The following is a 21686-nucleotide window of genomic DNA, read 5'->3' on the forward strand; positions in this document are numbered from 1 at the left end:
GCTTCCTTACTAAGGACGCGAAAACGCTGGATGTGTTTTGTGGCAACAATAAACTGAGCGTTAAGATAACGAGTGGCTGTTTTTTCCATCTGCATTGGGATCTTCTGTGGTTACTAGATTTTTGTAATGACTTGGTTCTGTCTAGATAAAAACACAATTGTCCATGAAAGTCGTGCATATTCTCCTTTGTTAGAAAAATTTGGAAAGAAAACCTGCAGGTTTTTGGTTTGATTAATAGACAAGTCTGAAATAACTTTGGGTAAAAAGGAGGGGCTAATCCAGAGTGATACTCTGTCCTTATGAAACACTATGTAAGGACGTTTTGTGCACAAAGCTTGCAACTCTGAAATATGTATTGTTGAGGTAATGGCTACCAAGAACAAAGTCTTCCGGATAAAAATTTTAGATTGCAGTTGGCAAACGATTCAAAGGGAGGATGAGACAAGGAGTGAAAAACTAAAGTTAAATTCCAGGGCTCACTCGGTGGTTTGAAGGGGGGGCCCTAATGTGTGTAGCTCCTTTCAAAAACGTTTTGCACAGATGGTGCGAAATTAAGAAAAAGTCCACGAAACAATTATGAAAGTTGCACACTGCCGCCAAATGTACTCGAATAGCTGATGCTGAAGCCCCTAAATTGAGAAGGTTATATAAGTAATCTAGCACTGTAGAAATCAGGGCTGAAAAAGGTTCAATTCCATTTTACAAGACCAAAAAAATGAATATTTTCCACTTACTTAGATTATGAGAAGCCAGAAGAGTATGATGTACAGGGGAGGACAGATTGTTTTGCTTGGCAATTACTTGAAGTGGAGGAGCCAAACTGTCAGTCTGAGGCTCGATATGTTCGGATGAATCAACCCCTGTGGGTGCAAGAGCAGTTCTGGAGTTGGATCAAGAATCCAAGGTTGATGTATTAGGTGAGGCCAAACCAAATTTGTCGGGGCCAGTACGGTGCAATGAGGATTACTTTGCTTTTCAACTGTAGTACTTTCTTCAAAAATTGTGGGATCAGAGGAAGGTGAGGGTATGCATAAAGAAGTCCCATGGGCCAATCGTGCAACAGAGCATACCTCGGGGACTCCCCCTGTGGGGGAATTAGGGCAAAGTAGCTGCTACATTTGTGATCTGCAGGGGATGCAAACAGATCACAGCAAGGCTGGCCCCAGCGATTGAAGATCTCCGTCACTACGACAAGACTGAGGGACCACTCGTAAGGCAGGAGAATTAATCCGCTCAATTTCTCTGCAATCACACTGGAATCCCCGGGAATGTGCATTGCTAACAGAAAGCAGTTGGAAGCCATTGCCCATTGCCAATTTCTCATGGCCTCTCCCAACACAATAGTTAGGACTTGGTTCCCCCTTGTTTGTTGATGTACCAGCCTAGTGACATGTTGTCGGACTGGATGGCAATCATTCCGGAAGGGAGAATAGATTGAAACGCTTGCAAAGCTAGAAGCACTCCCCTCAGTACTACAAGACTAATATGCAGGTTGGCCTCCAAGGGTGACCAAGTGCCTTGGATTGTCCTTCCCTGGAAATGCCCCCCCCCCCCAATCAGGGAGGCATCGTGGTCACTGTGGCTCTGGGCTGAAAGGAGGAGAAAGGGTGACTCCACAGATGCTCTCCTGGCTTCTTTTTTGCACAGATTTGTTATCCTGAGTTGAAAGGACATAGGATGAGTCAAATGGGACCACTGCATTAGCAGAAGCCACTGTAGGAGTCTCATGTGTAGTCTTGCCAGTGGAACTATTGTTATTGAAGATGCCATTGACCCTAGTAGTTGAAGGACTGCTCGAGCTGGAGCTTTGTTCTGACAGAGTATCACCAGGAGATGAGATCAGTCTTTCCAGTCTGTGGAGTGACAGGGGGACTAGGCAAGACTGAGTATTGAAATTTGCTCCCATGAACTCTATTCTTTGAGAAGGAGACAAGTGGCATTTGTCCTTGTTTAGTGTTATCCCTAAGTGTTCCAGTAGTTGTAGAGTGTAGTGAGTGGCTGAAACCAGTAGATGCTTGGTTCGGGCGGTGAGGAACCAATCATTTAAATATGGAAACAGCCAGAATCCTTGCAGTCTCAAGTGAGCTGTTACCACTGCCATGCATTTGGTGAACACTCTGGAGGCCGTATAGAGACCAAAGGGCAGCATTTGGAATTGGTAGTGATCGTCTCCCAGCCGGATGCGGTGGAATCTTCTGGAGTGTCTATCCATTTTTATATGGTAATACGCGTCCTGAAGATCTATTGAGCACATCCAATCGTCTTTCTCCACAAAATGAAGTATAGACTGGATCGTGACCATCAGGAATTTCATTTGACAAGTTTGTTTAGGATGCTGAGGTCCAGAATTGGCCTCCAGTCCCCTGTCTTTTTTGGCACTAAAAAGATCCTTGAGTAGAATCTGGATCCTATCTGGTCTGGTGGGACTGTTTGGATGACCCTTTTTTGGAACAGCTTTTGGATTTCTTGAGCTGCTACTTCCCCTTTGACTGGGTGGAACTTTGGGAATACGTGTCAACTGACTTGGGTAAAGGTCAAAAGGGATGTGGTAACCTCTGGTAATTATCGTCTGCACCCAAATATCTGTGGTTATCATTTGCCAGGCAAGGTGGTGTAGAAGAAGTTGTCCCCCAACTGCTTTCAGATGTAAGCAATCGGGTAGCTCTAGAGGAGCGCTGATAGGGTTTGTCCAGAGAAGGGATCTCTGGATCCCTGATTATGCAGACCCCTCTGCCTCTGAAGGGGTATCTTCTGGTTGAGTTTCCCCCCCTCTGCCCCAGGGGGAAACTAGCCACGTGTGTTGCAGAAAGGACCCTGAGATTTCTTGTACCACATTTTCCCTCTCCTCTGATTCCTGGAATAGGATAGCTGGGGAGTGGAGAATGTATGCCTACCACAGACAAGAGCTTCCTGTCCTTTTCACACCTGGCTAATGTGTCTTTTACCTTAAGACTAAAAAGAGAAGAGGCCTCTAAGGGGGCATTCAGGAAGGAAGACTTAAAGGGATCCGCAAAATCACATAGGCGCATCAGGGCGTGACATCTTCTGACAACACCTGCACCTGCTGCTCTAGCTGCCCCCTCGGTAGAATGAGAAATCAACCGCATGGAGGAGTTAAGATTCCAGGGTGGCAAGCTGTGAGGCAACATTGTCACGTACCCCATCAGTGACTACTCCTGCAAGGGGTTTTGAAAGTTCTGAGATTATATCTCTCTGAAGCTGGGTGAAATGTGCCAGGTCGTTCAGGGACCGAATGGCGAAGGTTACTGAAGAAAACACTCACTTCCTAAGTCTGTCTATCGCCCGAGACTCCCTGTTTGGGGGATGGACAGTACAGCTCTCCTTGGCTAGCTCTTTCTTAGTGGCTGTTGCCACAACTATAGCATCTACTAGGAAGCCTTTGGACCAATGTGGACTGTCTTCTGGGGGAGAAAGAATTTTGTCTGGCCTTCAGGGATAGGTTCAATGGTATCTGGATTCTTCCGAGTGGGTTGCACTATGAGCTGTACCTGGTTATCTGCAGGCGAGGTCACACAGGAAGTAGAGGGCTGGGCATGGAAAGCCTGCAAGAATACAGACTCCACTGAGGAAGGGGTGGTGGACTTCCACCCCCCCCACTGCGTAAGGATCTCCAGTATGTCTCCAAAGGAGAAATCCTCATCGTGAAACCATTGGGACACTTTTCCTTCATCATAGTCTGCATCTTCAATGAGGGATTCTTCAGGAAAACCCACATGCTTCCTCTTGCACGATCTCTTGCAAGGTACCTCCTCAACAGGAGCATCTGAGGAGGACTCTGCAGAGTGGGTACTTTGTGGAAGGATGTCCTGAGCTTCCTGTGCCCGGTGTCCTTGAGTAGAGGGCTGTGTCAACTGCTGCTCAGAGGAAAGGAAGATATGGGTCTCCAGTGCCAAAGGTACCAGCTGAGAGCCCGGCGAGGCAAGCCCCCTCTCCATCACCTGGAAAGCAAGGGTGCCCAAAGAAGGATGGGATCCCGGAACCGAGAAGGACAATCTCAGGACCGGGGTCACACCCGGCTCTGACGAACCCACTCCCAGGGAAGAAGTCACAGGATGACACTGTTTCGTCAAAGCAACTAGAACCATAGTATACAGCACAGTGGAAACAGGAACCATACTAAGGATCCCATTGCCGACAGACCAGTGTCGAACCCAAGGATGGTCTGGCTCTGAATGAGTCAAAGACCAAAGGATAGGCTCCGGAGCCATGGTAAGGTCTACCAATAGAACCGAAGAATCTGGAACCAGGGTTGGCATTGATGTCGAAGGCTCCAATACCTCCAGGGAGGTCAAAGGAGGAAAGTATTTAGGAGTCTGCTGTGAAAAATCCTCGGCTCCAGGTGGAAGGGAGGATTTGGAGGTTTTTGGAAAACCTCTGGCTGCCAGGAGCTGATCCACAAACCTCACTATGTCCAGTTCTGAAAGGCTCCTGCAAATGGGTGGATATCCCCGACGGGGAGTCAGGATACTCTAAAAAGGGGCTACATTGTTGACCAAGAAAGGAATCCACCGAAGGGGAATATCGGGTCCGAGGGATTATTTCTCCTTTTAGCACCGAGGTCGAAGGACCAGCATGAAGTATAGGTAGGGGGGAAGTGATCATCATTGAGATAATTATTTTTTGTGCCAAAAGGGAAGTCAGTATCGCTGTCTGTATCGGTGTCAAAGTCAGAGGAGTAAGTGCTGATGTCGGCACAGTAGTCGACTGCTGAGGTGCCGGAACTGAACATGGCACTGTGGAGGGGGTTTGAGACCCCGGTGCCGAGGATGTTGGTGCCAATTTGGGAATTTTAGCTTTCGGTTCCAACAACTCAGATTCACTCCTGTGAGGAGAGGAAGGTAAGGACTTGCTCTTTTTATGCTCTTTCTTTGGAGGGGATGAACTCTGTCTCACAGATGGCCTCCACGAAAGGAGATTTAAGAAGACCTTTCAACATGAGCTTATTTTTATGTTCCACCAATGTACAGGAACTAAAAGCCTTACACATCTCACAAGAGGGTTTCAGAGATAGGTGTGGCACCCCCAAACAGTAGACATAGGATGTATGGCTGTCCCACATTGGGCATCTTCCTTTCGCACTGATCACAGTGCTTAAACCCAGTTGTACCCCTTTTCTCATACTAGCACCAAAAAGGTAAACAATTCAACCACAACAAGATCAAACGCAAAAGAAATGAAACACACTCTTCACAACAAGGTAGACGAATGGAGTTTTTTTTTGTTTTTCAGAAGGGAAGAAAGAGAAAGACAGTCACAGAAATAAGGATAAATATGTGACTAACAATAAGCTACCAATATAAATAGAAATAACCAAAAAGAGTTTAACAAGAGACAATTTTTAAATAAGCTTTAAAGGACTTAGCTGAGAGCTGGCTTGACACGTCTCGATTCGTATGCGACAAACGAGATCTGAGGTAATATAGAGAGGGGCACTACGGGTAAGACTTAGCTCGAGAGTTTTTTGGCGTGAAATTGTTATAACGGCCGACTCGGTTCCGAGAACGGCATCGACAGCCATCAGTAAGGACTGAATGAAGATTAACAACATCAGATCTTGACTTCCCAGCAATGGAGAACCATTAGCCATCAGTTAGTCCTCAAAAGCCTGCAAGAGGAATGATATTTGGCTGGAGGAAAACACTAAAACCAATGATTTTCTTCAGCCCTGCTTGAACTGTCAAAGGTTTGGGCTTCTGGAAGGCGCCCTTAAGTTCTGGAAACTGGCAAGCTTTTATATCCTATGCAGGATACAATCCATATAGCTAAGATCACTGCAGCAGTGATCAAATGATGAACATTTAAGACTTCTAAAATTAAGAGTGGTAGAAGAAAACACGTTTTCCCAAATCCTTGTCAAGAGTGAGAGGGATTAGCATTTACTAGATGTTTAGCTTCAGAATGATTTGACAAGGAAGTCACTGCAGGATTGGATCTGGGATCAATAATTTACAAGACTAAAGAACCTCATACAGTCTACCTTCTTAGGGGCTAAAAGATGGCTGACAGACATAGTACAGGCTGCAATAAAAATATCCTCCAAAAATCTAAGTAAAAGAGAAACAACTGTAGACTGAGGACCTAAATTTGCCTTGTAACATAAATAGGATTTGTTGGAGGGACAGATATGTTTTTCACAGAATTCCCCTTCTCTGGATCAGACTCCTCAACCATGAGAAGCAAAGTTCCTCCCTAACCCTATTTAAGCACAACTTGGAGCAATGGACAACTAACTGGAAATTCACTCCCTGGTCTAATACCCATGTCCTGAGGGTGTCAGTAAATCATCTCTATATAAATCAAATTTGTGGGTCACAACTTGATTGCATAGCTAGGCTTGTAATGGCCCTAATGCACAGTAGTTGATAGGCTAGTATATACCTATGACTCCAAGAATAATAAATCATATTTTTAAATAAATTGGAAGACATTTGTTCCCAAAAAACTCTAGAAACAGAATCTGATGCCTAGGGGAAATGAGTGAAAAAGTTCCCTGAAATTCTATTCCCTTTTCATCACAATAGGAATAATCAGAAACTGAAGAAATTATTTTTATTTTACCAGTAAAACCAATACATAAAAGTGTTAACAGCTTCAACAAAGCCCTGATCTAAGCCCAATACATTTTCCCTATCTAAGGGAAACAGAGACAGGGAAAGATAAATGTTGAACCTTTTGATTCTTTTTAACAGAACACTTATAGAAACAGATCAACTCATGATTGGAGCATTCATCTTAATCCAGCCATGCACAGAAGCATTCCCCATAACTTCCTCAGAGATTGACAAAAGTGGTTCACACATGCCCACAAAGAATACTCCAACAGCCACAGAGGACATGTCTGACCCCCAGTTCCTGATGGCTAAAGGGAATGCAAAAAGAGGAACCCAAAGAAAATGAGGAGTGGTTAGAGGAACCTGAAATGGCCACTGCAGGGTCATAAATCTGTGGGTGACACAGGAAAGCAGCCGGCCAAAATGGCAAAGGCTGTCTAGAAATTGTATTTTCCATGTGTCGGAAGGAAGGAAGAGATGGTAAGCTATTCCATGGTTAAGTCAAAATAATTCAAGTACAAAACCCACTTGCTCCAGCCCCCAAAATAATTTATAAAATTATCAATAAAAATGTAAGTAAACTTGTCAAAAGCAAACTTCATCCATCCATCCATAATCCTCTTTTTCACATGGGGTCAGGGTGTCATATCAACCGTGACCATCCCCTATAGATAATGATCACACAACTGGGTGACTAAATTTACACAAATAACAGAAAAAGAACCATGCTAGTTAAACAGACAAAACTGTATCACAGTCCCAAAACAGGACTTATTTTTATAAAAGTACTGTTTAGTCATAAAATTAAAACGTAGAAGGTTTTCTCCCCAAAAGGAACTTATCTGCTCAGCAATGAAGAAACAACAATGAAGAAACACTTGCTGATGACCATCAGTCTTTGAAAGACCACAAGAAGACTGCGCTCCAGTAGCAGGAAAGCTCAGAAAGATTTGGCTCACAAACTGCTGATTTTCTCCTTGGTCTGTTCTACCTTTCAATGGTTTGGGCACATGAAAGGTGCCCTTAAGTTTTGGGAACTGACCGGCTGTTAAATCCTAGGCAAGATATAACCCCATATAGCTTAGGCTACTGCAGCAGTGATCAAATGATGAACATCAATACAAACTCCACTATCCAAAGTCCAGTACTGTTATTTCTCCTTAACCCAACAAGGAAAAATAAAATGGAATCACCTCCATGCAGTTGGGATTCTTGGAGAGCTGCTGAAATCTGTGTCAACCTACTGCCTGTCTTGCATGGAGCTCTCGACCATCTAACATTTCCTTGTGAGGTCCAATACATACAAATAATGACTTCCCATATACGAAGAAATTAAACACAGTTTATCAAAGAGATTGCAGCACTGCATGCACTTCACTATGAAGAAGGCAATTAGGACCTTATTGCTTATTCCATGGAAGGAAGAACGCACATGAAATAAGAACTGGGCCTCCTACATTAAAGTACAAACTGTGCATAAGTGTCAGCACTCAAGAGTCTGACAAGATTCAGAATGAAATGATCATAGTGTTTAGCTATTCAGTTTATGTGACCAAAAGATTTCCTATAAACTAAGGAATGTAGGAATGTGACTTTTTGTATCCACTTTTGGTTATCGCATGTTCACTGCTAATTCAAGTACATTTACTGTTCAACTGAACATCACAGCATTATGAAAATGAATAATGACAAAACAATGTTTAAATTATAATAAAAATTACCCACTGCATTAATTTACTTACCACCGCAGTACCTTTTACTTCACACTGTCCACATGGCTTTCCTTTTGGTTTTGGTTTAGGTTTTCTGCTATTAGAAACAAATGTGGCTGAGACTGATGACTGTTTTGGCAGCACTACAATAAAATAAATATGTGAGTCTATACAACAAGAAATGAATAGTATTACTACCCCAAAACCAAAGGCTGAAACTCTTTTTAAGAAATGAAAAAATATACGAATTGCCTTCCTTTACAGCAACTGCCACCCTAGTCATCAAATAAATTTACAATTTCATTTACTCAAATGAGTGTGTGTTACTTGTATGATAAGTTCAATACAACACAACATTTTACAGGTATACGGTCTTCAACATACCTTCATCTAACTGCAGCAGCAGAACCAAACAGTTAACAGATTTTTTCTAATTATCTGTCAATTTAAATTTTTTATGCTTCACTGTGCAAGTGTACAGTTTCTTGCACAGATAATTTTTAAAGTGTATTGTTGAACTGCATTTATTTTAAGTAAAGACCTGTAACTTCAAAAGCTTGCTTCTACTGATTTATCAGCATAAATGAACTGGTCACCAACTGCTGGCATCTTTCAAACATTTACTGTTTTAAGTCAGTCTCTATACAATTTACTACAGTTGGCTTACTTTAAAATTGGAGAATAATTGTGTGCCAGACACTAGTCCCTCTTTGACAACACTCACTGTGTGCTGTGTGTGTGTGCACCTGCGCAAAACTGTCTTGACTAAGTTTCAGTTACTGTAGGTAAGATAACAGTGGAAAGCACTGGACTGAAGGCAAGGTGGGTGAAAACCTGAAAAGTTAGTGACTATAACTCTGCTCTGCTCTTGTTCAATGTAAAGCTTATTTGGGTTTGTTAGGTGTTAGTCATAACTTTTAGCAACTTTCTTGAATATTATTTGGCAGATAGCAGTGTGGATTATGAGACTTTAGTCCCAGTCATATTGCCTCATACACAACATATGTCTTTCCATATTCCTTTTCTGTCATAACTGACAAAATAAGTCTGCTACATTGTGTACTATCAGTTTACACCATCATAAACCTTTTAACTTAGCATCTCAGAGTCTACTTCCTTTTAATCTCCAATGTTTGATATGGAGAAATGTTTCTTCTTCCAACCTCTATCCTGAACAATTCTGACAACACAACCATTCTCTGCAAGTGGCTCATTCACTTCTTCTCAGTCAGTCTGTAAGAATCACATATAGCATGCTCTTCTTCCTGGCTGTTCCCTTCCTTTCTGTAACATCTGTACTTACTGAGGCATCTACCCATACACTCAGTCTTTCTTACCAGATAATGCTGCTAGTTTACCCCTTGCAAAAACAAATACCCAATTACCACATTTCCTATTCTCATCCAGCAATTTTCTTTGATAATTTATAAACATACTTCCTTTCCTACATCTGATGATCTGTACAATTTCACCTATTCAATGCCCCCCCTCTTTCATGGCTTATCCCTCATATCAGTCCCCCCTTCTCTCTCTCCCCTCACTATCAATTCTATTATGTACAACTGCCACATTTATGTTCATCCTATCTTCTATGCAAAAAGACTGAACAAACTAAAACAGATGTTCTCTAAACCTTCCAACACCCCTAAAGTCTTGCATCCCACAGATTATTATTATAAGCAGTCCCAAACCTGACAGAACAAGTCATCACTGGTTTCCTTAATTAGTATTACTTTTAAACCTCTGCTTTGAATCGCACCACCTCTTTACAAAGCTCAAACAAATAAGTGCTTCTTTTTTGGTACAAAAGAAATTGAAGCTAAATATGTCTTACGAGTCAGGTTAACTTCATTAATGCTCCAATGGAATGTCTTGCATCTTTTTCTAAAACGAACTGCACAAGTTTTTCTGACCATCTGTTAAGACAGCTTTCTTCTCTTCTCTTTTCATCTAGAAATACTGACTTGCAACTAACATTAAAATAAGCTTCTATTAAAATCTTACAGACCCGCAGCCTAATTGAGGTTGTCTCAAAGCTCTTTACTTACAGAGTATCATAATCAATCACCATACAGCAGTAGCTTAGATTTCTGCACTTGATACAGAGTAAATGCGAGTGCGCTGCTCTGGTTGCATTCTTACAACCAATTTAGCTTTTTTTTACTTACAACTTCTTCATATGTTTAGATAAAGAGATCAGGATCAGCAGATGCATGCATATGGACATACACAAACACTTGTGCCAATATATTTCACAGCCACGGTTATGCAATTTTTTGTGAAGCTTAGAGGTCACGTGGACACAACAGTCAACAGGTCAAAGTAAAAGGCTAGTTTCGTTTGAGAGATTATAGCAGTATATTTGTTTACTAGAAATAACTATTTTTTTCCCTATATGTATGGCACTTGGTTACCATAAAATGAGGCAGCAAAGAGTAAAATAGTTCACTGCAGCATTATAAACGTATTCCCACCAATATCGGCATGTCCCAACCTTCTGTGCTTGGTACATTACTTTTTTTTACATATAATTTTTATTACCACATTTTCAGTAAATGTAAACGAAGTATACAAACAGGAGGGATTAACAAGAAAATTTTGTTTAAAGATGGCAACAAACTTTCTAAATCAGGAAAATAATTAAAACTTCCTCACTTCTAGTCCTTAATGTATGTACAACATATCTAGATATATCTGTTGTAAAGTACATCATACTAATAACTTTTCTTCAATCTACACTAAATACAGGAAATATGGTGCAGGAAAGATACTAGAGTTACATATATGTTTGTGCCATATATCTATGGTGATAACTTACATTTGTTATAGTAGGTGAAAATTTTATTAACAAGTGCCATCTAAACTTAATTAGTTGGGTTTTACAAAAGTTACATTACCTTGTTCTGTACTAAGCCTGCAATTGAGTAGTACTTTGAAGGCTGCTTCCATATATTTACGTAACATACTAAGAAATTTCCCCCATTTAATAATTTTGGGTTTAGCCAGTTTTAAACTAATAGTTTTAAGAGAGAAAACATGTAATTAAAATAAGGATATATGCTGATGTATGCTACAGGAAGAAATATGCAAAATTGTTAGTTTCCTTGTAACTCTGCCGTATCAAACCATTTCTTACCAACAACACAAGATCAGCCATTGCTCGCTCCCAACTTCTATCCACCCTACTCTATGCATCTCCCATTCTGACTAATCTCAACAAAACTGAACTAAGCAAAATGGAAGCTTGCTATAACAGAATTGCCCGTTTTGCTGCAAATTGCTCATATAGAACTCATCACTGTACTGCTTTGAGACAGCTCCACTGGCTTGAACTGCCCAACCTCCTAACCTACAATCAGCTCTGCCTCTGTCATTCTATCTATTACCTCCCCAATAAGTGTCCTGCCCTCAAAAACCTAGTACAACATCATTCAGCCAAAAGGCCTCTAAGATCATCAAGCAAACTACTACTAGAAGTCACCAACAGCTACAATAGCTTTGGAGATGCACTATATAGTAGTTCGGTGGCTAAAAAATGGAACTCTGTCCCTACTAGCATTCAAAACACATCATCCAAAGCCTCCTTTAAAGACCTCATCAGGCAACATCTCAAGCAAAGTTGGCAGTGCCATGATTGCTCCCCAGGCTAGTGAAACCGGATAACATATGCATACTAAATCTAGAGCAACTGATAATAGTTTTTCAATCTTACTCACAAACACTGGCTAATCTACAATGTATGTACTGTACCTGTGTACTATGTATGTATTCTACCTACATTCCAAAGTTCAGCTGTACACCACAAATCTATTACTTACCTTTATTTTTAAAATTAATATTTTTTTTGATTGTTCTCTCCACTGTAACTGTTTGTGCCGCATACCACTGTAAAAACATGTCTCTTGTAATTTGTGTGTATACTGATTATGTCTAAATAACTAAATGTGTCTGTAATTTTTCTTTGTGGAGCTTTTCTCCCCGGGCCTCTGCTGAAAAAGGGCCTTTTTGGCTCAGACACCCCCGGTTAACAAATGTAAAATAAAAAATAAAATAAAATATTACAGTACTTATTGAAGCAATATTTAATTAGCTTTTTGCTATTATGATGGCCTATATTTCTGACAGTATTTACATGACCAAAACTTATGGAGAACATCTGCATTATTCTCCCCGCATTCTTTATAATTACTGGTACAATGAAGTTAAAATCTAGCTTTTTTATCAAGTGTAAGTTATGCATTATTTAAAATAATAAAACTGGGTTGAAAATAGCTTTTTACAAGGAATATATTTAAGCTATTTTTAACAGAGATTTTAATGACATCTTCCTAATTGTTGGTAGGATCATATGCAGTCCAAACAGAGGGAAATAGACATGTATGCTTAAAATTTGTTCTTATTTGCTAGTTTATATGCTTTACATAGTAAATCATTTTGATTTAGTGTACACAAACCTCTTTACAAATTTCATAGACAAGCAAGTACTTCTTTTTATATCCTAATGTACTCTGCCAAGGTTGGGGCCTAAAAGATGAAATCCATTATTAGTTTTTTTAACAGTAGAAACTGGCTTAGGTCAATCATTTGATTATTTAATAAATAACACTTGGAGTTATAGTGATTGATTGTAATAGCATATAGCAATTGTTAATGTGCAACCATTCCATTAACTTTTGGAAGGCATTTATTATTACTAAAAAAGTGTGCATTCATATTTTCTGCTTTTGTAGTATTTAAAAAAAGTTATGCAAAGATTACTGCATGAATAAGTTTTTAGGTATTCATGCCAGATGTTAGCCCAAAATGGACTTAATTTATGGAGTTTAAATTAATGTCAGTCCATAATCTGCTTACTCTGATAATTAAATACTGTTTAAATGCAGGGCTGGTAAACCCATACCCTCAAGTGATTGGAGAGGGTCATTTTGTTATATTTAATTCTAATTGATTTGAAAGACCATACAAACATAGACAAAAATAGTTCTATATTGTTGATGAATTGAAGTGACATAATCTGGGTTAATTATCCTGAAGTAGAATAGTATTCAAGGAAAAACACTCACTTTAATATTATTTTTGTAAGACATGAACATTTTTATGTTTGACAGTCTTTGAATATAATTTTGTATATCTTTCTAACATTTATTTACTTTAAGGCAGGTGTTTACTGAGTTCTAGTTGTTGAAGGTTAAACCTAATTACGTAAAGGGGTGTCTGATTTGGATGCCTTCAAGTCTGACATTCCAAGTATCTATTTCAGTCAATGGCAAAAACGTACATAATGTCATGTCAGTACTTGTCAGCTGTTATCCGAAGCATGAAAGAGACAATTCCAGGCTCACTAAGCTTAAAAATAGCAGAGAATAAAATGTATTTTACACTTCTGTTATTTATTTAAAATATTACAATTCTTATCAGCCTAAGCAATGTATGAGGAAAATAAACAACACCTTGAACAGGCAGCTTTATAAAATACCTGCCAGATTAATTTCATATATGTTCCAAGAGAAATGTTCTTACTTATTTTTCTAAAATGATTTGTGTGAACCTATCTCTGTGTTAAATAAACAATTAACATGCAGTAGAAATCTGATTTTGGGTACATAGGGAGACAATTCAGCAGAGGTTTTAGATCCAAATAAGAATTATTTAGATTGAAGGGATACACTAAAGCCTCTTTTAATATTAAATAATAAAAAACACTGTAAAATAGGACTTCAGAATCTGGCAAATAACTGTCCCCAGTGAATCCAGACAATAATTACCTGGTCAGGCTGCACTGGGACCTAACTCACAACAGGTAGTCACAAGGATAAAACCACACCCATGGCTTCACCATAATTAAAGCACCCAAATTCAGAGCAGCTAAAGTAAAGAACCTCAAGACAGGACCCTTAAAATGTACTACAGGCACATTATGAATACAGTAATGCTTGTTCTTGGCAACACTGTATACAAAAATGTGTTACTTTCTCTTGCTGATTGAATGAAAGAAATCCTACAGTATGTGAGACAGGTCTGACTATCCTGCATACCCATGACCTGAAAGTGTGCATCTAGATGGTTTAATATTGCAGAAATCTCACTGGACAAAACAGATGCCTTCCTGCAAGTAACCTCTGTCTGATATGGTGAGTAATGAGAATCCAGACCCAGCGTGTCTTTCAGAAGGTCCAGCCTTCAACAATGGCACTACAGCCATCATCAAAGTTTATATATCTCATGGTACTCCTAGTTCATGAAGCACAGAGGATTTAGGACATACAAAAACTGGGGTTACCTTCATGTTATAGGCCATAAAATGTACAACTGCTTCCCCACTTGAAACTCCTCTGTCCTTTATTATCTGTCCTTCCCTTTCATTTTTCTATCCTTACTTAGCCCTTTTTCCTTTCCCCTTCTTCCATCATCTCTCTCTCTCCAACTTTACTCCTGCTCAAACTAAATCATCCTTACTGTGCATTATCTCTATATCCCTTAACCTTTATTTGATAATCCTGCTTTGTCCATACTATAAAGAATTTGCTGAGCCTATTAATTTTAAGTATTGTACATACTGTATTGTATACATTTGTTTTACGTGTTGTGCCCTTCACTATGGCAACAGTGGATCTTTGCTTTTCTATTTTATTCTGTAGAAAATATAAGCTATGTATCTACTCTTCCCTTCTGCCAAATGCTTGTTTTTTTTTTTTTCTTATTTCTTTTCTATATTATTATTGTAGAACATGTAAACTATGTATTTTATTCTGTCTTATGACAGCTGCTTAATGTTTGCTTATTTGTATTAGTCAATGGCCTCTGTCCAGGTCATACATGAAAACTTTTAGTTATGTACTTACCATAACTTTAGATGTATGGGATCCATCTCGCCTACATTCTCTACAGATGGGTTCGGAGCCGATCCTCGGCTCCGACTCGGCCGCTATACAATAGAACGCAGTCTCTTATTGGCTGAGTTACCTCGCATCCCAGGATGCACCACTACTGCTTCCCCAGATCTTGTTTGTCCGCACATATGCACACACACACATAAGACTGTTGTTATAACATTGCCAGGTGTTTCAAGAGAGGAAAAGTTGAATTCGGATCGTCCGGTCTCTTCTGGCCTACAAGGCAGGGGGAAGGAGGGTGGGTTATTAGGAATGTAGGCGAGATGGATCCCATACATCTAAAGTTATGGTAAGTACATAACTAAAAGATGTAATGTGATCCTATCTCGCCTACATTCTCTACAGATGGGACAGCGTCCCTAGCACCTAATTCCTGGGTGGCTCATTGAAAAACGCTCCGGAGAACCATGGAACTGAAGGAAGCTCGACCCCTAGATGCCACATCCAATTTGTAGTGAGAAATAAAGGTGTGTAGAGAAGACCACGTAGCAGCCGCACAGATGTCACTAATAGAGAGCTTGGAATGAAAGGCTGCCGAAGTGGCCATAGCCTTGGTAGAATGAGCTTTCACTGGAACTGTAAGCTCCTTATTTGAAATGCGATAAATATGACTGATACAGTCTGTGATCCACTTGGCAATACTAACTTTCGTGACGGCTTTGCCCAATTTACTATCCGAAAAGGACACAAACAGTTGATCTGATTTTCGTGCTTGGTGTGTCCTATCCAAATAGAAACGTAATTGTCTGTGCACGTCTAAGCTGTGAAAGGTATACTCAGCTCTGTTTGAATACTTAAGGAAAAAAAAAACGGTAATTCCAGTGATTGTTGCAAACAAAAGTTAGAACAAACCTTTGGTATAAAGGATGGGTTTGGTCTAAGAGATACTTTATCCTTGTGAAATACCAGGTATGGTGGTTTGACACATAGGGCTTGAAGTTCTGAAACTCGCCTGGCTGATGTAATAACAACTAGAAGGGCAGTCTTCCAAGAAAGAAATTTTAAGTCACAGGTTGCTGCCGGCTCAAAGGGAGGTGCGGTTAATGCACCTAACACTACGTTAAGGTCCCACGGTGGTGCGGGATGAGATATAGGGGGCCGTAGAAGCCAACCTCCTTTAATAAAAGCTTTGCACAACTTGTTGCTCATTAAAGGTGGTTCTACGCTCTCGTGAAAATTGGAAATAGCCGCCAATTGAACCTTGATGGTAGACACCGAACAACCCTGGTTGAACAGGGAAGTTAAAAACTTCAGAACCTCTGACACCGAGGCTGTCATAGGATCTAATCCTCGGAGTTGGGCCCAAATAGCAAACCTCTTCCATTTACTGCTATACATCTTTTTAGTAGAAGTCTTGTGGGCCGAGGACAAAATATGCATGACTTCAGGGTCGAAAGAATGGCTCCTAACTATGGTCGGAAGAGGAGTAGCCAAGCTGCTAGCTTCAATGCATGGAGGGACTGATGGAGCTGTCCTGACTGATGCGTCAAGAGGTCCGGAACTTGGTCCAGGAACCAGGGACCCTCCAATGCATATTTGTGAAGAAAGGGGAACCAGACTTGACGAGGCCAGTATGGGGCGATTAGAATCATTTTGCTTTCCAAGCGAATCGCCTTCTGAATCACCTTGGGGAGAAGGGGAACCGGTGGAAAGGCGTATAGCAGACCGGGGGGCCAAGCTTGGACTAGAGCATCCTTGGGGATCTCCCCAGGAACTGGGGTGAGAGAGAAGTAGTGCTGGCATTTTGCGTTGAGGGGAGTTGCGAAAAGATCGCAACATGGAACTCCCCATCTCGTGAAAATCTGTGTTACCACTCTATCGTTCAAGGACCACTCGTGAGGGGAGAGAATAGTCCTGCTCAGTCTGTCGGCTATCACATTGGATCTCCCCGGAATGTGTGTTGCCACTAGAAAACGTTTGGTAGCAATCGCCCAATCCCATACCTTCATGGCCTCTCTGCAAAGGGGGTAAGACCTGGTCCCTCCTTGCTTGTTCAAGTACCAGACTACCGACATGTTGTCGGACTGAATGGCAATCGTACCCTGGGGGAGGTGATCGTGCAGTGCTTGTAACGTTAAAAGCACCGCCCTCATTTCCAGGATATTGATGTGGAGAAGACTCTCGACGGAGTGCCACGTGCCTTGGACCGACCTGTCCAGATAATGTCCCCCCCACCCTGTCTGGGAGGCGTCCGTAGTCAACGTGGCCGAGGTGGATGGGGGAACGAAGGGTCGCCCCTGATCCAGGTTGGAGGAAAGAAGCCACCAACGAAGATCCTGTTTGCACGTCTCTGTGATCAATATGTGGTGACTGAGGGGAAGGTCCTGATAAGACTGGACTGAGAGGAGCCACTGGAGTATCCTCATATGCAACCTTGCCAAGGGGACCAGAAGAATGGTGGCTGACATGGAACCCAACAGTTACAGGACCATTCTCGCTGGAGCGCGATGTCTGAGGAGTAACGCCTGAACCTGAGACTGCAGCATTGCTATCCTTTCCTCAGGAAGATAGACTCGCATCTGTCTTCAGTCTATTTCTGCACCAATAAACAGAATACGCTGCGATGGCAGCAATACGGATTTTGTCCAATTGAAGATGATTCCTAAGGAGTTGCCTAGAGAGATGGTGGCTGCTAGAGTTTTCAAGAGTAGATGCCTGGAGGTGGCAGTTAGGAGCCAGTCGTCTAGGTATGGAAACACCTGGAATCCTAGACGTGAGCAGTCACCACCGCCAAACATTTGGTGAACACCCTGGGGGCTGTGGTGAGACCAAAGGGCAGTGCACGGAACTGAAAATGACTGTCTCCTAGGCTGAAGCGCAAGTGTCTCCTTGACGCCTGATCTATCAGAATGTGATAATAGGCGTCTTTGAGATCTATGGAGCACATCCAAACACCTTTCTCCAAAAGCGGGAGAATGGATTGCAAGGTGACCATCCGGAATTTGGACTTTTTCACTAATCGGTTTAACTTGCTGAGATCCAAAATGGACCTCAAGTCCCCGGTCTTTTTTGGTACCAAAAAGAACCTTGAGTAAGTCCCTGATCCGCCCTGATCTGCAGGGACAGGTTGGATGACTCCTTTTTGAAGCAGCTTCGATATTTCGCTGGCTGCCAGATCCCGTTGACTGGGTGGCGGGTCCGGGATTCTTTGGGATGGTGGGGGGGGCTGAGAGAAGGGAATGGTGTAACCTCCGGTGATGATTCGGAGCACCCATTGGTCCTGAGTGATATTTTCCCAGACCTTTAGGTGCCTCGAAAAACGACCCCCGACTGGCTCCGGAGCTGCACAGTCGGGCACTCCTTCAGGGATGCTGGAAGGAGGAGGAGCCATGAAAGGACTCGCTGTCTCCAGTGTTGCGGGGGCCTCCGCGTCTCCCTGAAAAATTTCCCCTTCCTCTGCCTCTAGAAGGGGAATCGCTCTGGTGCGACGAGTAAAGGCTTTTGAGACTTACGGAACCACATTTTCCCTCCTCTTCGAGCCTTGGGATAAGGTCTGAAGGGAGTGGAAAACTGGGCCCCTACGGCAGTTAACGTCTTACCCTCCTGTTCGCAGCGAGTCAAAGTGTCCTTTACCTTGGGTCCAAACAGAGAGGACCCATCAAAGGGGGCGTCGGCAAAAGAAGACTTAAAGGCCTCCGCAAAGTGACACAGGCGTAGCCAGGCTTGTCTCCGTAGAGCAACACCTGTTCCCGCCGCTCTGCTCGCTCCTTCGGCTGCATAAAAAATGAGCCTCATGGACGAGTTGGATAATGAGGACAGGGTAGCCAACTGGGAGTTGACCGTCTGGGCCAACTGCTCAGGTAAGTTACCGGAGAGGGTATCCGAAAGCTCCTTGACCAGATCCCTCTGCAGTCTCGTGAAATGCGTCAAGTAGTTCAGAGACCTTAGTGTAAAGGTCGCTGAAGTAAGGGTACGCTTCCCGTACCGATCCATGCTCCTAGACTCCTTATTAGGAGGATGGATGGACGTTGAAGCCTCTGCCACATCTAGCTGGGTGGCAGATGCCACCACCAAGGCATCTACAGCCACACCTTTCGAAAGAAAGTCCTTATCAGGGGGTGCCGAAAGGAATTTATTGGGGCGAGCTGGCACCGGCTCAACAGAGTCCGGGTGTTCCCACGCCCTTCAAGAGATCAAATCCAGAAGCTCATCGAAGGGCGGAGACACCCAGGAGGCGGAGGGCTGAGCCCCGAAGGCCTTGAGGAAAACCGACTCCTCAGCAGAAGGGGGTTTGGACTGCCAGTCGCCTCGTTGCGATCTCCAAGATGTCCGCAAAAGATACATCATCCGAGGACGACTTGGGGGACCCTTCCGCATCATCGAGGTCGGTATCCGAGGTGAGAGACTCATCAGGGGAGTCGACGTGCTTCCTCTTGCACTGTTTCTTCCTCAGAGGTTCCTCCGAAGACGTTTCGGAGGGACCTCCAGGAAGAAGGGAACCCCCGATGGGGGTAACCTCAGGCCCAAGGGCTCCGCTGTCGTGAGACAAGGGGATTGCAAAGGAGCCAGTCTCCGTGCCAAGGGAAGGTGGTTGTGAGATGGTAGAAGTGGCCAGAGAGGATTTGGCCAAGGCCCTCCTCATGGTTCAACCCCCAAGGCCACAACAGCAGTCGGAACTCCCGCCGCCGACGCACCGAGAGGGAGGCTCGGAACCGAAAGGATCGGTCCCGAAGCGTCCCCCCCCCGGGGCCGACAGAGGAGGTCCACGTACCGAACCCCGACCCGAAGGGCGGGGTTAGAGTTAGGGTCGGAACCGACCCGACAACCTCCACCGGCTCCACCAACACTGACTCCAACGGCGCCGAAGCTGTTGGAGGAGGAATCGAGATAGCAGGGTGGGAAACCGGCTCCAGAGCCAACTGGGCTGGAGCCGAGATCAACTTTTGAAAGACCGGAGACTGAAAAAGTCTACATCCGAATCAGACATCCTCGACGACCGAGAAGAGACTGACCGGGTCCGAGTCGACTTCTCCACCGGCTCCGAAAGATTGGGGGACCGGCTCCGTATGGGTTCGAGAAGTATCGGCGCCGAGGGAGATTCCACTACCACTGCAATTTCCCTCGGAGCCGATGGGGACTTCGGCACCGAAGGGGAAGAGTCTGAGCGGGCAACCCTCATCGGCTCCGAAGGCAGTGGAGCCGATGGAGATGACTCGCCTCTCGACGCCCGAGCTCTCGACTCCGAAGCCAGAAGAGTCGAGGCTGGAGACATCGAGGCAGACCGTTCCGCCCTCGGTTCCAAAGTCCGTGGAGCCGACGGAGAAGCCTGCCTTGACTTTTTTGCTGCCGGATCCGATGGGCTGGTCGGAGCCAAAGATTTTTTCTTCCTCGAAGGGGAAGAAGAAGAAGATAGGGCTTCCTCAAAGGAAGGGGTAATAAGCCCTTTCAAAATCAACTTATTTTTCCTCTCTTGGAGCACGCGAGAGGAAAAAGCGTGGCAAACGCTACAGGATTCCTGGAGGTGCTTCGGGCCCAAACAGTAAACACACAAAGAATGGTCGTCCGTAATGGACATTTTATAATTGCATTTAGAACATTTTTTGAAACCTGATTGTCTATGTTCCTTCGACATGGTTAAGACACACTAAACTTCGAAAAGTACACCAAAACTACACAAACTACAACTCTAACTAAAAAGCGCAGGATAGGGCAAGGCCCCTCTGACTCAAACGGAATCATTTGCCCAAAAAATACAATTTTACCACAAAAATCGCTAAATACCCAATCACACAACAACAAGTAGCTGTTAAAACAGCTTTTGGGTCAGTTTTAGCAGAAAATTTGACAGAAAATTATGTCACTAAGAGGCACTTAGCTCAGCCAAGTCCGAGACCACGTCTATGCTTCAGAAGTGGCAAACGAGATCTGGGGAAGCAGTAGTGGTGCATCCTGGGATACGAGGTAACTCAGCCAATAAGAGACTGCGTTCTATTGTATAGCGGCCGAGTCGGAGCCGAGGATCGGCTCCAAACCCATCTGTAGAGAATGTAGGCGAGATAGGATCACATTACATCAGTCTTTGGACTACATCACTTGTACAGTCTTCATATGTAAAAATAACAAAAATAAAAACAAAATAAATATGGATTCTCAGCAATGTCCTCACTAAGGAGTTGGTCCAGAGTGGGCATCAAAATGCAATCATCAAAGTTCAAAAATCCCTACAATAAACCAGATCAGTATTTGGAAACATAATGTGGAAGTCTGCCCTTAAAATAAATGAGGCAGAGGTCAGTCCAAGAAATTGGTTTCACCATCAAGTCTTTTGTCTCCAAATTAAATTGGAATGCCAAGCTCAAATAGTGCCCACACTTAGACACAGTAGTAGTAAAGACATGAGGGAAGCTAAAGCAATCAAAAAATTAAGAAATGCCAAAGCCAGTAAAGTGGTTCATAGATGTGTATTAGGCTAATGGCCACAGCAGCATTTTAAGCCTAGCCATGCATCCCAAATCTCCGACAAGCTCTGGTACAATAGATATGTTTAAACAGGGGCTTGGGAGATGAAA

The 21686-nt window shown here is 42.9% G+C and overlaps 1 protein-coding gene across 2 annotated transcripts in view; it reads right to left on the reverse strand.

The window, feature by feature from the left end:
* The window catches only part of ZBBX (zinc finger B-box domain containing), a 2136907-nt gene that overhangs the window by 1560520 nt on the left and 554701 nt on the right, over window positions 1-21686 (reverse strand). For both annotated transcript variants that reach the window (XM_044069997.1, XM_044069996.1), the window contains exon 6: window positions 8315-8427. In XM_044069997.1, the coding sequence (XP_043925932.1) occupies window positions 8315-8427 (113 nt within the window). The remainder of the gene's footprint in view (window positions 1-8314; window positions 8428-21686) is intronic.

The sequence above is a fragment of the Protopterus annectens genome, chromosome 4.part1, assembly GCF_019279795.1.
Source record: "Protopterus annectens isolate FY-2018-M chromosome 4.part1, PAN1.0, whole genome shotgun sequence".
NCBI classification, from domain to species: domain Eukaryota; kingdom Metazoa; phylum Chordata; order Ceratodontiformes; family Protopteridae; genus Protopterus; species Protopterus annectens.